This window comes from Pelophylax lessonae (assembly GCF_965119305.1).
Source record: "Pelophylax lessonae genome assembly, chromosome: 4".
Classification (NCBI taxonomy): Eukaryota; Metazoa; Chordata; class Amphibia; order Anura; family Ranidae; genus Pelophylax; species Pelophylax lessonae.
Genome location: NC_138771.1, coordinates 482,483,633 through 482,500,813, shown reverse-complemented (window position 1 = coordinate 482,500,813; position 17,181 = coordinate 482,483,633). Strand labels below are relative to the sequence as shown.

The 17,181-nt window shown below is 46.4% G+C and overlaps 1 protein-coding gene across 1 annotated transcript in view; it reads right to left on the bottom strand.

Annotated features, from left to right (window-relative positions):
* Positions 1 to 17,181, bottom strand: part of DERA (deoxyribose-phosphate aldolase) — a 69,502-nt gene that overhangs the window by 42,790 nt on the left and 9,531 nt on the right. The window contains exons 4-6 of the mRNA XM_082255449.1: positions 10,058 to 10,153; positions 9,146 to 9,280; positions 8,650 to 8,778 (exon numbers count right to left, since the gene is read on the bottom strand). Of these exons, the coding sequence (XP_082111575.1) occupies positions 8,650 to 8,778; positions 9,146 to 9,280; positions 10,058 to 10,153 (360 nt within the window). The remainder of the gene's footprint in view (positions 1 to 8,649; positions 8,779 to 9,145; positions 9,281 to 10,057; positions 10,154 to 17,181) is intronic.

The window sequence follows — 17,181 nt, the reverse complement described above, 5'->3', positions numbered from 1 at the left end:
AGAAATATATATTTAGGGAAACAATTGAAACACACCTTTTGGGATTTGAGAAGTGAGATTGTGACGATTGACCAGATATGTAAGCCAACAATCTGACTCATCACTCATGAACATCCCTAAATTTGGCGTGGCAATTATATCAGGCGTTCTTATGTGCATTTTGGCTGGCGTTTTCCCAGGCGTTTTGACATGCATTTTTTGGGCAGGCATTGTTATATGAAATCACCTACAAAAGCCCCAAAAACAGACCACAAACACGTACATGTGAACGTAGCCCGTTTGGGGGCGTTTGAGGGGGATTTGTCCAGCTCAAGGATCAGCTCCCAAAACAGGCAAAAAATCCAATCCTATTCAGTTCAATGGCCCCTGTTCCCATGTGAGCATTTTGACGGCATGAGGAAAACACCCAACGCTCACTGAGAAATAGCACAATGATTAGGGAGTCTGCCTTCCTGCTGTAGGTTTGTAAGTTCGAATCCGGAAGGTGCCCTCTGTATGGGCAACACTTGGATATCTCCAATCCTCCAAATGTTGACATCATTAATTTTGTTCATGTTTGAAAAAGGCATGTGTATCAGCAAACTTTTAATCCAAAGACATGAACAAAATACAAAAGATGCCCCATAAAGTCAATATGTAGCAATATTGTGAGCTAAAGCTCTATTTGTTTGTTGGGCATACTTTGCTAATTAGCCAAGTATAAGGGATATATATATATATACCTTCAGTTAAATGTGTAGTAAAATGGTAACACTTGGCCATACCCATATGGAAGAAAAGGTAGTATTTGCAATATATTTCTAAAAACATTCTTTGGAAACACATAAAATATTGTCAAAATTGTGACATTTCCTTGATATGTGTGAAATGCTAATAATCTTTCTTTGAAATATGTTTTACATCTATTTTTTTTCTATCTGACGACCAATTCCCCAATGTAATATTTTGTGGGTTTTTTCAGAGAATGTGGAGGTTCTATATAAACACTGTAGATTTGACTGCTATGATTTCGGAGTTAGCAGGAAAGGTGTATGGAATGTGATGGTGTTTACTAAAGGATCCCTTGTTGGAAGTGTGCATGTTTTTCCAATTCCGCCGGTTTTTGCCATTTTCTATGGGCGAGACAGCGGATTTGCAAGCGGTATTCAAAAAAAAATTGACCCAAAATCGCGCTGGCGAAATTTTTTGAGCCAATTTGACGTTGCGCATGCGCACATTCGCGAGTTCGCAGCTCGCGGCTGGAGGAGCTGTTTAACCTTTCCACACTTTCGCAGATATCTCTCTTTCTAAGTCAGTTTTTGAGATTTTTTAAACGCAAGTCATCTCCAAATTGACTTCCACACCTTCCACAGTGATTTGGGATTTTTGGGGGTACAGGGGAAAATTTGGCTAAACTTTAGTCGAGCTTTTAGCTGGCGTGGTTTTAAGTCGCGCTCTGACCATATTGCATCTTAATGAATCTCACACTAGGCGCTATTTTCCGCCCGCCGTTCTTTGAATGCCAATTTCAGACTTAAATAATCGCCGCTTCGCAAAATCACGCCGAAACGCCAATTCGCCGTACTATGAATCAGGCCCAAAGTGTCAGGCTGCACGCCGTGCGGCGATCAGAGGGAAAGAGGAAGCTCAGTAAACTGCCACTAGAGGCCCACCGCCGCTTCACTGCTCCAAAGACTTCAAGAACATGGCCGCCTGTGATAGCAATGGGAAAATATAAGAAAATGGGCACCGGACTACACAAACATGGCCATTGATATATACAGCAGCCATCCACAACAAAATGGTGGCTACGCATGGAGCCCAGGACCCTCAGAGGACCACCAGGTACATATGGACAGCAAGGGGAGACCCCCACCATGACCACCCTCCCAAATAAAGCCGGCGGCACTCCCCCCCCCCACGAAGAGACAGGCATGGCCGCCCTGGGGGGGGGGGGTGGATTGGGGGGAGCTAGGCATGGGAGAATGGCCCGCAGAGGGACCCGGATAGAGAGAAGGGATTTGAAGGGGACTCGGGGGGCCCACGTGCACCCAGAGAAAACAATCTGAGGGGAGGGGGGACACTACTCACCACACCTTGGGACCGGGTGGGCACCGCTCCCGGCAGACCACTGCACCATCTTGGAATGGGGGTGCTGCGGGCCAGAGGTATGCTGCGACTCAGGCCATGGCCTGGGTCGTGACCATGGCTCTGCGTCCTCGTGAGGCTTTTAACTCGCCAGCCAGCCCCCTGTCCAGTGGGGCTATGTCGTGGCCATCCCAGCGCGGAGCTAAGGTCGGGTCTAGGAAGACCGTAGGGATCTAGAATATCCAGTCCGTCGCCCAGTCTGGCAGTTGATTGTAGTTCTCACAGGAACCAAACTGATTGTAGTTTTCACAGGAACAGAAAATAATAAAAGAAAAAGATTCAGTTTAAAAAGGAAAAAAATGCTAGGACCAGAAATCCCAGCAAGGAGCTAGGTTCTTACTCCTGACTAGGCAGAAAAAAAACTGAGGTCATATAGCAGAAAGTGGGAGTATACCCCCTGAGACTGCCCTATAGGCGTAGTCAAATCTTTTCCCGCCTAGTGTCCTACCCCTGTAGGGGGCAGCATAACCGCATCGGTCAAGAAGATCTTGAGCTGTGTCCATCAATGAACGAAAGAGAAACTTTTTTTTCCATTTTGATAGAGCAAGGGAGGTTTATAACCTCTGTCAGATTTTATTTTTTCGCCATCTTTGTCCCATTGTGGAGATCTCTCTTCACTTCCTGTTCTATAGCCAAACAGGAAGTAAAAGGAAATTGCTGCAAATTAAGGGAATTCTTTGTTACCCCCAGATCACTAGAACTACCAACCCCTCTGGAAGATTTCCATTCTATTACTTTTCTGGGGACAACCCAAAATATGTGATTTTCTTTTACTTTCACTTTCAATGATAATAGTAAACAGGACAAATAGAGAGGAGGAATCTCCCCAACGGGGGCACAGACAGCAATAAAAACTGACAAGTGTTCTAACTCTTTTCCACACTTAAAAAAAGCAAGACTTTATAGTATCACTTTAATACTGCTGTAAGTACTACCCATGGAAACTTGACTTTTTCAACATATTTAAGGGCTCTTTCACACGGGCGATCCGATCATATCCGCCTGTCAGTTTTTTAGGTGGATCTGATCGGATCCTCCATGCAGCTCTATGGGGCAGCGGGTGTCAGCGGAGACACCTCGGCTGACACCCGCTGCCATCCGCATCCGATCCTGTGCTTGAAATCTGGATGGATGGAAACCCTATTTTTCCATCCGTTCAGTAATCGGAGCGGATCGGAACTAATTTATTCAATTGAATTGTCAAAAGATGCAATTGTGTACAGTCCAATCTTGCATCAAAAGCTGGTATTGCCACCTGTAGCAGAAATGACCTCTTATAACTGTCCATCAGTCTCTGACATCAACAAGTGAAATACTTGCAAGATGTTTGTGGGTTCCCTTGCATGAGTTTCAAACTGAAATTTCATTTCAGGAAATAATAAGTTTCAAAATCTCCCTGCGAAATTTCAAAAGAAATAAAACCAATACTTTGACAAGGGCAGTCCCTAGCTCTCAATTTCTTCTTTTTGAGCCATTCCTTATTGGATTACTAGTTTGCTTCAGATCATTATTTTGTGGAAAGAGCCATTTCTGGTTCTTTCCAAATTTTGTATAGATAGTCTCACATTCCTATAAAGCACAAATTGGTATGATGAAAAATGTATAGTTGACTCAACTACAAGCCACCCAGGCTCTAAAGCAGCAAAGCACCCCCAATCCATAATATTTCCACCACCATGCTTCACAGTTGTTACAAGGTTCTTCTCCTAAATACTGTCTTCAGTTTGCACCAAACAATCTGATCAGTTTTCAACACATTGTTCTATATGTTCAATGGCAAATTGTAGTCTTGCTCAAAATGTATTTTTTGGACAGCATAAACGTTATTTATAAAAAAAAAAAAAGAAATTGTATGTATATATTATATATACACATATACACATATACACACATACACACACATAAAACCAATTGAAAAATCCCAGCTCATTCTCTAGCTTGTCTGTTTAGTTGCACACATTTGCAAACATCAAGGCATTCCAGTGTACTACGGTCCTAACTGTATAATTTTGAGAGTTTCCCAAATTGGAGCGTATAAAGCAATAGACAGATTAAGGACTGGTTTGCCTGGAGGGAGCCAACCCCTCCTTAAAATGTACAAGGATGATCAGGACACCCAGCAAGGGCACAATGGCAGCTGAAGGTATCCAGTACATCCCCACACCAATTTACTAACGGTACAAGCAAATTGCAACCACCACAACCTATAACTGGCTTTGCAGCAATTAGCACATAGGAGAGCAACGCACATTAAAAATAAACACAAATTACCGGCTCATTTACCAGCTAGCCTGCAACAAAACCAAACTGACCCTGTTTAACAATTCTTGTTAAAAACAAGGGGTTTAGTTGCACACATTTGCAAACATATGTGTAAGCAGCAGTGGCCACATCAAGGCACTCCAGTGTACTGCAGTCCTAACTCTATAATTCTGAGAGTCTCCCAAATTGAAGCACATGCAGCAATGGAGAGTTTAAGGGCAGGTTTGCCTGGAGGGAGCCCATTCCTCCTTAAAAGTACAGGCATGCATGGGACACCCAGCAAGGGCACAATGGCAGCTGAAGGTATCCAGTGCCTCCCCACCCCACATACTGTACACATACATACGATAAAGGATTCTCATTGTATAATGCCGTGAAGGGATAGCACAGAAGCCACTGCCTGTTTCTTGGAATGACAGCCGAGTGGCTTCTCAGCCGAATCGGTTGTCATTACAAGACAGCCGACCGTCGGCTATGGAGATCAGTACTGGGGGAGAGGCCTCTAGCTGCAGGCATCACCCCGGTACAAGCACTTTCCCGAAATATCGGCAATATCTGTAAATCAAAAGCCTGATTCCAATATATCGGCCCTCGATATATCGGCTTTGCTGATAATCGGTCGATCACTACTATATATGTAGGACAGCCCCACATTGATCACAATTCTGAAAACATCTGCCAGGATAAGCGTAAGCAAGCCTAAGAGGGACCCAGTACCTCCACAGGAGCACTTTATAAGCGGCCTTTAGGGTGGTAGTGTTGAATGAACATTTCGTTATTGTTGTCCAAGCCTTACTCCAGTCCTCCCCCTCAATACCAGATCCAAGGTCTCAGAGGTCCACTAGCAGGCTACAATAGAACACAGAGTGAGGGGACAGCCTGACTGAGTGGATGCCACCTGACTTGAGAAATTGAAATGAGCAAAAAGAGGTTGAGAGCCAAACTAACACATCAAGTATCCATATAGCTTAATTCTGGACTATGAATTAAAAGAGAAGTATGGGGGTCCCCCCCATTTATACTTACCTAGGTGGATGTAGCATCCGTCTGATGCTGCATCTGTCCCCCCAGCGCCTCTACTCTGAGAACCGGGCGATCAAACACCGCCGATTGCTCAGTTCTGACATCTCCCTGAGCAGAGAGCTGCTGACTGTGAGTCACAGCTCTATGCTCTGCTCCCTCCTCAATCATTGGAGTGCTGGGCTGTGGAGGGGAGGGGAGCAGCTGGCTCAGGCTCTCAGCAGCTCGCTGAGAGGTTGAGCCGGGTGTCGGTCCAGGCACCTGGTGGATCCCAACTCTGTGGTCCTGATGACGTGGTGCCTGTACCGACTTCTGTAAAGTCCACTCTCTGCTAAAAACGGGTCACAGGAGTGCAGAGCGAACTACACTCCGGTGATCCATAGGAGATGTACAGCCAAACAAGCTTTGACTGTAACAGTAGATAAACAAGCAGTATTCAACACATTTTGGGGGCTGGACAATCCCCCTTGATTAGGGCTTGGGGTAGATACAGTATCTAGAGCTCCTATATTGACTATGATACAATCTCCTGGAAAGGGATCTCCATCAGAAGAGATAAGCACAATGGCACAAAAGCTAAGAGGCATTAATGCTGCAATGTGTGCAGCATTTTCATTGCGTCTCCGTGTGGAGGAAGCCACCTTGGTAAAGGCAGAATGTCATGTTGTTTTGCCACAAATAAATACTTTTCTGTATGTAGTCTCGACTGTTAGCTGCTTTACTCTCCATACAGCTTATTAGAACAATTATCTCTACATTTTACTTTGATTAATGGCTGTTTCTGCTAGTTCCTGGTTAATTCATTGGGAGACCACTGTCTGTTAGCATTCTCCCAGTGGGGTCACCAGGATAGGAGAATGTTTATGGACATTTCTATACCCAATAAAGGGGCTCAGCAGTGGGTGAGAGTATTAACTGCAGTCATGCATCAGAATTCAATCTGTGTGGAACCAGAACATGCGACTACCATGATTCACCAATCACAATGCTTACTTTGCTACTGTAACAGCCTCCACCTCTGCAGTCACATGTGCTCTCTGCCAGCTGCATCGGGATCTAGAGAGAAGATCAGCACTGAGCTGCAAATTTCCTGAAATAAGCCAATCCCAGTCATCATAGGGGGAAAGGTTTTACAGTGATAAAAAGAAACATCGGCCTGGTAAGCAAGTGAGTTGTGTTCTCATCCCAGATCCATGTATGGCAGGGATCCCCAAACTACGGCCCTTCAGCTGTTGTGGAACTACACGTCCCATGAGGAATTGTAAAAACGCTGACATTCATTCACAGACCTAACCAGGTATGATGGGAATTGTAGTTCCTGAACAAATGGAGGGCCATCGTTTGGAGACCCCTGTTGTATGAGGTCCCCAGATGGGCAGATATTGGGAAGTCCTCCAATAAATTACTTCTTCACTACCCCCTGTGCTCCTCCCAGTTCAGCTGTCTAATACCACATACAAAGTATACGTTTTATTACCTCCTTCTCTGTTGAAAACGTAATCAGTGATCCTTTAAAAACAAATTGGAAAATGGTTCTATGCAATAAAAACGGTCTCAGACGATGGCACTACCACACCACGTTATGCCACAATGCCACAAGCAACAGTCAAACACATATCTGCGCAGAATACAGCATATCAGATAAAAAAAAGGCTAGAGGTTTTGAAGGCATGAGGCTTTCTGAGAAGTGAACAGACAGCACACGAAAAAGGCGTATACTGCATAAAATTGCTTTATATAAAAAAGCTTTTAACAGTGTTTACATATAGGATAATAGAACATATCTCAAGTCAACTGGAGCAGCATACAATATGCCAACAAAATCAGATCTATAGGAGACATAACTATATCAGCATATTGCAATACAAAAGTGTACATAAAGCAAAGATCTTTTAACATGCATTACCTACAGCATGGACCAAATAAGAGAACCAAAAAATGGGCAAATCTAACTGAAGGTGGCGTATTGTGCACCCAAATTATATTTCTTTGGTTCTCTTCCCTGATCCATAGTGTTTGGAAATGAATGATGTTAGGATAGCTTTGCTTTATGTACATATATGTTAAATGCAGACAGCACCTTCATGTAATGTATAATAATTGCCTTCTGTGATGGGGAGAATCCTGTACAGGAGTGATACATACAGGTAATGCAATGCGAGTGCTGGTTATCCATGATTTAATATCATGTGTCAAAGCTCCATCTACAGTTCAGCACTAATACTGCATAACATAACAACACCATTGAGTCTATTCATAACACACCACAGCACCATCTAGAGTCTATCCATAATACTGCAGTATTCATCACAGTGCCATCTAGAGTCTATCCATAATACTGCAGTAATCATCATAGTGCCATCTAGAGTCTATCTAGAATACTGCATTATACACCGTAACACCATCTACAGATTATCCACAAAACTGCTTCACAAATCACAGCAACATCTAATCCAGCCTTTCTTAACCTTTTTACCATGGAGAAACATTTGAAATAGCTTTCACGTCTCAGGAAATCCCCACAAAACATTATATAAGCAAAAAGAACGCTCATGCCATTTGTTTCATTTCATTACTGTACTGGAATGGCAGAGGGCATGTTTTGTCATTAATAAGGTAGGCAAGTCACAGTTTAGATTACAATACCTCTGAAAAAAGATGAAAGCTGCCAATGCTGATCTCTACAGGCATGTCTATAGCTACCATCAGCAAGCAAAACTACTATTTTAGGTCTTTTTGGCACCAAATGCTTTGTGTCAATAACATTGTCTGGCTGCTAGTACCAAACGCCAATGTACTGAATTACTTAGAGCATCAACAAGAGTAGCGCTTTGTTGTGCCTTTCAGATCTGACTCCACAACATACGCAGAACTGCCATATACCTGTATGAGAAAAGTGAAGAATGTTTATCAAATCTGGCATTTACACCAAAAGGAATACAGCCCCCTATTGCATGAGTGAGGGCACTGTGTGTCAGCAGCTAAAGTACTGTTTTCAAGATTATAACTATGAAAAGGTCCATGGACTCCCCTCCCATTACCTTTATATTATAGTTAACTCCTGATAACATCATTGGACTCACGTCCTATCCCCCTTATATTATCCCTTACCCCTAATGACGTCCCTGGACTCACCTCTTATCCCCTTTAAATAATCCCTTATTCAACACCCCACATCCCCAACACTTTATAGTAAATATAAATTGTTTTTTGTTCTGCAGGAAAGCTGGTATGACTCACCTGCCATCATGGCAACCAGACTGGCCTTATAGACATTGGTAAGTGAGCCCAGCTCTCCGATGCCAAGGATGGTTTTCATGTGTGCCTCTCCACAAGCTTCTCGGAACAACCGAATCTCTTCATACAATTCTAAAAGTAAAATCAGATGGATTCTTATTTAATGGTCTGAGATTTATTTGCTGTGTTGTCACCTCACAACAGGGCTCTGCAGCATATATCACACCAAATGTGTTCCTTACGCTCCAGCCAAACTGACAAGATGGAGCGCTTTACAACATTCGGCTTTCTGAATAAGGATTGAAGAAGAGAAAAAAGGCCAACTGATTGGGGACACTGTCCAGACATGACCACTCACAATCAGACCTCCGATGAAACAAAAAATCAGGACATGGAGCTGCTGATGACCTGCACAGATGAATGCCCCAGTTAAGAAAGAATTTACTGAGCTCACCACAGGCACACTACCAACATACCCTCCCCTTCCAGACACACCTACCTTTCCAATGGCCAGTGAGCACCAAAGTCCTGTTAATAACTATGTCGATTTCAGAAGCTCCATCCTCTACAGCTATGCGGACCTCTTCCAGGCGGGTCTTTAGGGGGGTCTGTCCGGCTGGAAATCCAGTGGCCACTGCAGAATGAGTAAATAAAGGGTCACAAAATATGTATATTTCAGTATTTTTAGCCTGATAGTCGGTTACTTCTCAGACACACTTCTCTCTGCTGAGTTCTTAACTCTGCTCACCTGCTGTGTCTATTAAGAGAGGATCTCATCATCCCTATGCCTGTGCCCAGTTCCCAGGTCTGTACACCTGCTGTGACAATTAAAAGGCTATTGCTGCAGGCTATTAAAAGGGAATGAGTCCCACTCCAGTTGTATACAGTATTTGCGAAGTTTCCAACGTAAAACTAACAAAGTGACAGCTGAGGTTCCAGAGCAGCAATGAACAATCTGGAACCCAGATCTGCACACCTGTTGTGCCATTAGGTGGGATTACTACAAGCTTTCTGCCAAGTTTCCAGTTCTGCACACCTTCTGTGCCCATTATGGTGTTCCCACCATCCTTGCACTGACTTCCTGGGTCTGCATACCTACTGTGCCCACTGCAATGGTAATTTTTTGTAATACCCAGGGTTGGGGTTAAACCCCAAAGCTGTACACTTACCTTATTTCTAAAACTACCAGTACTGAGACCTCTTAGTCCCATGCTGAGAATTTACAGGACTGAGATGTTGATGTCTGCGTTGGCAGGGGTACAGTATCAAAGATGATGAAAACATCAGTGCTCATGGTTGTCACATTAAGGGGCCTACAGAGTTCAGTCCACCCATAACTGAGAAGTAAATACAAGGTGGACTTATGCTGATGATTGGATTACACAGATTTAAAAAGTTACATGGTACATACCTGATGCCACCGGTATATCACAGCCTGCATCCTTCAGCGCCTTCACAGTGTCTTGCACGCGGGCTGGATAGACACATACAGCACCCGTGTGCACACCTGCAGGAAAAGATCCACATTTCACTCACTGCAAACAGAGAAGCTGAAAGAGAAGCTGAGAAACTCTGCCCAACACCGATTAACAAAAAATAAATACTCCTCCTCCATAAACTATGAGATTAGGTGGAAAGCGAGCCCCCTATACTGTGCCACAGGTCAGAAAGAGTCCCCCTCCCACCCTGTACTATGCCAGGAGTCAGATAAAGCCCCCTTCTATCCCCACAGTGTCAGAGGTCAGGTGTAGACCTCTTTTGTTCCCACTACGCTGGAGGTCAGAGGGCTGCCTGGAGTGTTGTAGCGGAGGGGCTGTCCCCCTGTCAGAACACAATAGCACAGCAGGGGAGGTTGTTGTATGAACGTCAGATAGTTAGTACAGCAGCTCCTCCTGAGCTGTCAATTTATTTTCGCTCAGCCATGCTGGGTTGAACAAAAAAACAACCACTAGTGTGTATGGGGCTTTAGGTGCAGAACTTATGCCAGTTTCTTTTTCACTCTGAAATAAAAACTGGCGTAGGTGATGCAGGTAGACCTTAAAGAGGTTAATGTGGTGCATGCTGCTTGAGCCAGTGGGTGGTTTAGGTTAAATTGAGGGTAAATACAAGAGTAGGGAGTTATGTTGAGGGTTATGAGAAGGTTAGAGGGTTAGGACAAGGGTAGGGGGTTATGTTGAGGGCCAGGACAAGGGTAAGGGGATATGTTGAGGACCAAGACAAGGGTAGGGGGATATGTTAAGGGCCAGGACAAGAGTAGGGGGTTATGTTGATCGCCAGAACAAAGGTAGGGGGTTATGCTGAGGCCCAGAACAAAGATAGGGGGTTATGCTGAGGCCCAGAACAAAAATAGGGGGTTATGCTGAAGGCCAAAACAATGGTAGGGGGTTATGTTGAGGGCCAGAATAATGGTAGGGGGTTATGTTGAGGGCCAGGACAAGGGTACGGGGTATGTTGAGGGCCAGGACAAGGGTAAGGGATAATGTTGAGGGCCAGGCTTTACGACCGCCTGCCGCAATTATACTGCAGGAGGCAGCTGCTCCTGTGCGAATCGCCGTAACTAACTATACGTTGCGCAGGATTCTAGGGGGAAAGCTCGTCGCGGCTCATCAGCGGCGAAGCGGATGCAGCGGGCAGGCGAATCCGATTGCCGCCTGACACCCGCGATCGCTCCCCGCTGAGAGAAAACGGTCAGCTGTTGTAAACACAGCTGACCGTTCTTCTCCCTGGAATGATCATAGAGCGCCTGTGATCCTTCTATATAGGAACACAGGTCTCTATGGTAATTTCACAAGCCACGCCCCCCCACAGTTAGAATCACTCCCCTAGGCTCAATTTAACCCCTTGAACACCCACAGTTAACCCCTTCCCTGCCAGTGTCATTTTTACAGTAACAGTGCATATTTTTAGCACTGATTACTGTAGTAATGTCACCGGTCACCCCAAAAGTGTCAAAAATGTCAGTCAGTGGTCCGATCTGTCCGCCGCAATGTCGCAGTCCCGCAAAAAAATTGCAGATCGCCGCCATTACTAGTAAATAAAAAAAAAAAAAAACACAACAAAAATGACATAAATCTTTCCCGTAGTTAGTAGACGCAATAACTTTTGCGCAAACCAATCGAAATACGCTTATTGCGATCTTCTTTTTATCAAAAATATGTAGCAGAAAACAAATTGGCCTAAAATGTTAAAAAAATTTAGATTTAATTTTTTTTTGGGAATGTCATATGCAGAATGTGAAAAATAAAAATCGCACAGGTGATCAAATACCACCAAAAGAAAGCTCTATTTGTTGGAAAAAAAGAGAGTAAATTTTGTTTGGGTACAGCATTGCATGACTGAGCAATTGTCAGTTAAACTCACGCAGTGCCAAGTTGAAAAAAGTGGCCTGGTCATTAAGGGGGCAAATCCTTCTGGTCCTAAAGCGGTTAAACAGCAGCCTGCAAAACCTTGCGGCCAAAAGAAGCATCCGCAGATGCCAACACATTCACTTTATAGAACTTTGTGAAAGTGTGCACCGACTAGATGGCCACCTTGCAAATCTGCATCACTGATGCCTGAAGATGGAAAGCCCAGGGGACACTAAACGCCCTAGTAGAGTGTGCCTTGACAGGGAAAGGAGGAACCTGACCCTTAATGGAATAGGCCTGAATCACCGTCTGTCTGATCCATCTGGAAAAGGGGGCAACCTTTTACGAGGTCCATCCGTGAGCACAAATACAGAGTCTGACTTCCTGAAAGACTCTGTAGCTGCCAGGTACACCCAATTGCCCAGACCACATCCAAGGCATGCAAGGCAATTTCCTTCAGATGTTTAGGCCTGGTACACAGGGAAGGCAACACAATGTCTTCATTCACATAAAAATCAGAGACAACCTTTGGGAGGAATGACAGACAGGGGAGAAGACCACCTTTTCCCTGTGAATCACCAGGTAAGGTGAAGGAAAGCATAACGCTGACAGTTCCAACACCCTGTGCGCAGAGGTGATAGCCACCAAAAAGGCCACCTTCTGGGACAGTGTAAGCAGGGGAATCTCCTGAACATTCTCAATGGGAGGCTCCGGAGAAGCAAAAGCAATAAATTGAGATCCCAAGATGGCAACGGAACCTGCACTGGAGGAACCAAATGTCAGACAGCCTGAAGAAAGGTTCGCACCAGGAGTGTGTGGCCAAAGGTCATTAGAAGAGTGCCAAAGCTGACACCTGGCCCTTGATGGTACTCAAGGCCAATTGCTGTTCAACCTTTCGTTGAAGGAAAGACAAGATCGGAGCCACCGAGAAGGAGCGAGGATGAATCCCAAGAGACTCACACCACGCAATGTACGTCTTCCACGTACAATGGTAGATCTTCCTACAAGTAGATTTCCAAGCTTTCAACAGGGTAGGAATCACTGACTCAAATAAGCCCCCATGCTTCAGCAGCTGGCGTTCAACAGCCAAGCTGTCAAAGCCAGCGACTGTAAAGCAGGATGGAAGATCGGTCCTTGGGACAGCACATCCTCCCTGAGAGGAAGCTTCCAAGGAACGTCAGAGACCAGCCGCACCAGACTGGCGAGGCCAGTTCAGAGCCACTTCTTGTGCCCCCTTGGTGATTGACATAAGCCATGGCCTTGGCATTGTCCGACTAAATGTGCACTGAACAAACCTGAAGAATAACTGTCCAATGGTCCAGACACAGTCTGATCGTCAGAGTTCCAAGACATTGATCGGTAGTCTGCACTCTGCCAGCATCCAGATCCCCTGAGCAGAATGCTTGCTGAGAATGCTTTACCAGCCAGACAGGCTGGTATCCGTGGTGACCACGGTCCGATAAAAGGGGAGGAAGGATTTTCCCAGCTGAAGTGCTGAAGAACAGAGCAACCATATCAGGGACTCCTTTGTTTCTGGAATCAGCCGGATTGGGTTGTCCAGAGACTGTGGAGCCTTGTCCTATTTGGTCAGAAACTCCCTTTGCATGGACCTCATATGGAACTGTGCAAACATAACTGCCTCAAAAGGTAGACACCATCAGGCCCACAGAAGGAGATCTTTCAAGTAGCCTTCCTTCCTGGGAACTGTAAACAGGTTTGAGTAAAAACCCTGAAAACATTTCAAAGTCTGAACCAGGACAATCACCCCTTGAAGTAACAGGTCTTGTACTGCCCCAAACAGACCCTGTAAGCGGTCCGGAGACAGGCGCAAGTTGGAAGGAAAGAACCTTGCCGGGGGACAAGAGCGAAAACCCGATCTTGTAGCCGTACCAAATGACTTTGTGGACCCACTTGTCTTGCAAGAGGGAAGTCCACGGGTCCGGAAATCAGCAAAGATGTCCCCCCACCCCCGATACGGCTGAGGGGGCACCTTCATGATGAACGAGCCTTGTCTGCGGGTCTAGAGAAGCCCGCTCTCAGCTTGCCAGACCAAGTTCATTTGGATCCTTCAGAGGAGGCCCTGAAGGGCTCCGAGCCCTTGTCAGTCGACCCTGAGGGATGAAAAAAACTTCTTAGGAGATGAGAAGGAAGGCCCACGTCTATGACCAGGTCCCTTGCCTTAGTAGCCTGTGGAAGAAAAGTACTCTTCGCCCCTGTGAGACCTGTAATGATGTCATCCAGGGTAGCGCCAAACAGGCGATCTCCTTGAAAAGGCTTTTTTTAGAAGTCTGGTCCGCAGCCCAGCACTTAACCTCCCTGGTGGTATGATTGTTTCCGATTTTAGGTGCTAAGTGTATTTGTGTGTGTGTGCTCGCATTTTGCGAGTGGAATTAGGAGGATGGCGAGTAAGGGCTGTGCTGTATGGGGATAGGGAATGTATTATTGTCTGTGCCTGCCCCTGCCGCCGCCCTTCACAGCGCAGCCTGCATTGACATTCTTCTTCAGAAAACTGTGCACCCGGGGCGCAGAGCGCCCTGAGCCCACCCATTGTGTGACAATAGCGAATGAATATTCGCTATTGTCACACGGATCCTCCTCCTGATCCTCTTCCTGGCAAATCAGGAAGCGGGTCCGAGACCCATTTCCTGATTGGCCGAAAGGCGAACAATTGCCATTGGCCAAGGAGGAGGAGGAGGACTCGGGAGATGTGGAGGATTGAGGAGAAGCCGCCGCTGCATCAGGTAAGTGCACGCTGGTCTCTCTGCACGCTGTGCTATCTCTGCATTTAAGGGGGCATGCTGTGTTAACTCTGCATTTAAAGGGGGCACGCTGTGCTAACTCTGCATTGAAAGGGCACACACTGTGCTAACTCTGCATTGAAAGGGGGGCAGGCTGTGGGCATTCTGGCATTGAAAGGGGGCACGCTGTGGGCACTCTGGCATTGAAAGGGGGCACGCTGGGGGCACTCTGGCATTGAAAGGGGGCACGCTGGGGGCACTCTGGCATTGAAAGGGGGCACGCTGGGGGCACTCTGGCATTGAAAGGGGGCACGCTGGGGGCACTCTGGCATTGAAAGGGGGCACGCTGGGGGCACTCTGGCATTGAAAGGGGCAATGTGATATGCAGGGGGGACAGAGGACACTGATGTAAGAAGAACATTGTTGCACCACCACTACAACCACCAGGAGAGGAAGGGAGCACGTGAATCAGATGAACTGCGCACTGTAAGTCAATATTCTTTATGGGTTACTGGGATTTGTACGCCCCTATAGCTGATGGTATTTTTCACTGCTGTATTATGTACTGTTGGGATTTGCAGTCCTCTATAGAGGGCATGTTTAGTGGTGGAGCAGGGTAAGGATCGGGTGGGGCAACAAGTGGTGAGTAACTCTTAAGGCCTGGCTCATGACTTGAAATTTTAAGCCCTGTATAATATATATATATATATATATATATATATATATATATATATATATATACACACACACATACATACATACGCAAACAACTAATGTCAATTTATTTTATTTAGTAATGTAATCCAATAGGTTATCAGTGTGTTTGTGCGTTTTGCTATTTGAATTTGCCGTCGGTTCCACCCCCCTGCGACGTGGTGCTCGCAGGAGACGGAAGCCGGGGCTCGCAGCATCGGACGGAAGATCCGGCCACCGTATGCAGCAGGGACACATCGCGGGATCCCGGGGACAAGGTAAGTAACCTCTACCAGGATCCAGCGATGCTCCCTGGCGGTACCCCGAGTGTGGCTCGGGGTTACCGCTAATGGCAATGAAATTCTACCCCGAGCCACACTCAGGAATATCGCCAAGGAGGTTAAGCCAAAAGACACGCCAAAGGACCACTGCCAAAACAGAAAGCTGAGCCACTAGGGAAGCCGCATCCAAAGAGGCATTACAGATAAACTGCAGCTCCTGGACCAGCTGGTCCGCAAACTCGGCAAAGGCAGGGGGAGCTGTTCTCCCTCCAGGTCGCAGCATAAGAGCTTAGCTTACTCGGTCAGAGTTTGCGAAACCAGGGCAATGGCGAATACCTGCCTCATTGACGAACCAGCAAGAGTGTACATATTGCGGCTTCAGCCTTCCTGTCAGCCGGATTCTTAAAGGCCGGGAACCCTTCAATCATGGTTGCCTTGTTTAACCTGGAAACTGAAGGGTCCACCACCGGTGGAACAGTCCACTTCTTAAGAAGGGACTCCTCATAGAGGTAACGCCTAGTAAAGGGCTTATGGACCCCACGGGGACGCTTTGGTCGTCCACACTCTTTAGCGACTATTCTGTCAAAATAGGCAGGGAAAGGAAACACCCTTTGCTGCCCTGGATGGCTTGCGAGTGCAAAAGGATACCTGCGCCTCCGTCGCAGCTTCAGCTGCATCCTCCATCTTTAGGGTCTCACACACAGATACAATTAGTGTATAAGGTATACATAAAGTGGACCACAGACTCCGCCTTCTGGAGAGCGGGATCCTTAAAGGCCAGGGACTCTTCTACCGGAATCATAGTTGCCTTGTTTAATCTGGAAACTGGAGGGTCCACCACTGATGGCACAGTCCACTTTTTAAGGAGGGATTCCTCATAGAGATAACACCTAATAAAATGCTTAGGAACCCCACGAGGACACTTTGGTCGTCCCCATCCTCTTGCAACAATTCTGTCAAAATAGGCGTGCAAAAGGGTACCTGCGTCCTCCATCTTTTAAAGTCTCACGCACAAGTATACAATCGGTGCATCTATCAGCGCACTTTCGTGTGTGGTCGCAGACATGGAGGAATCATCCTCACTATCAGAGGATTCCAGGTGCGTGGTTGCAGACCCAGAAGGGTGACCCACGTCCGCAAAGTCAGATTCAGGATCTGATGAGACAGATGAGGCAGGGGAAGGCGGGAAGTCACTTTTTGCTAGCCCATCGCCCGCAAGCCACCTCCACTCGGGACACAAAGGACTCCAGGACCGCCGTCGGTGCATTGATGGATGGTTGGGACCCAGAGGGCCCTGCAGCCTCAGAGAGGGGATTAGATGGGAGATGTGCTAAGTGGCACCATGAGGCTTACAGAGACCCAGGAAGGAACCCAGGCCCCACACAGTCGATCGTCCGGTCGCCGGAGGTGCACCCCCCTGGCCCTCATCACCAGTTAGTGCCCTGCACCCACCCCAGGTGGACCAGACCACCCAAG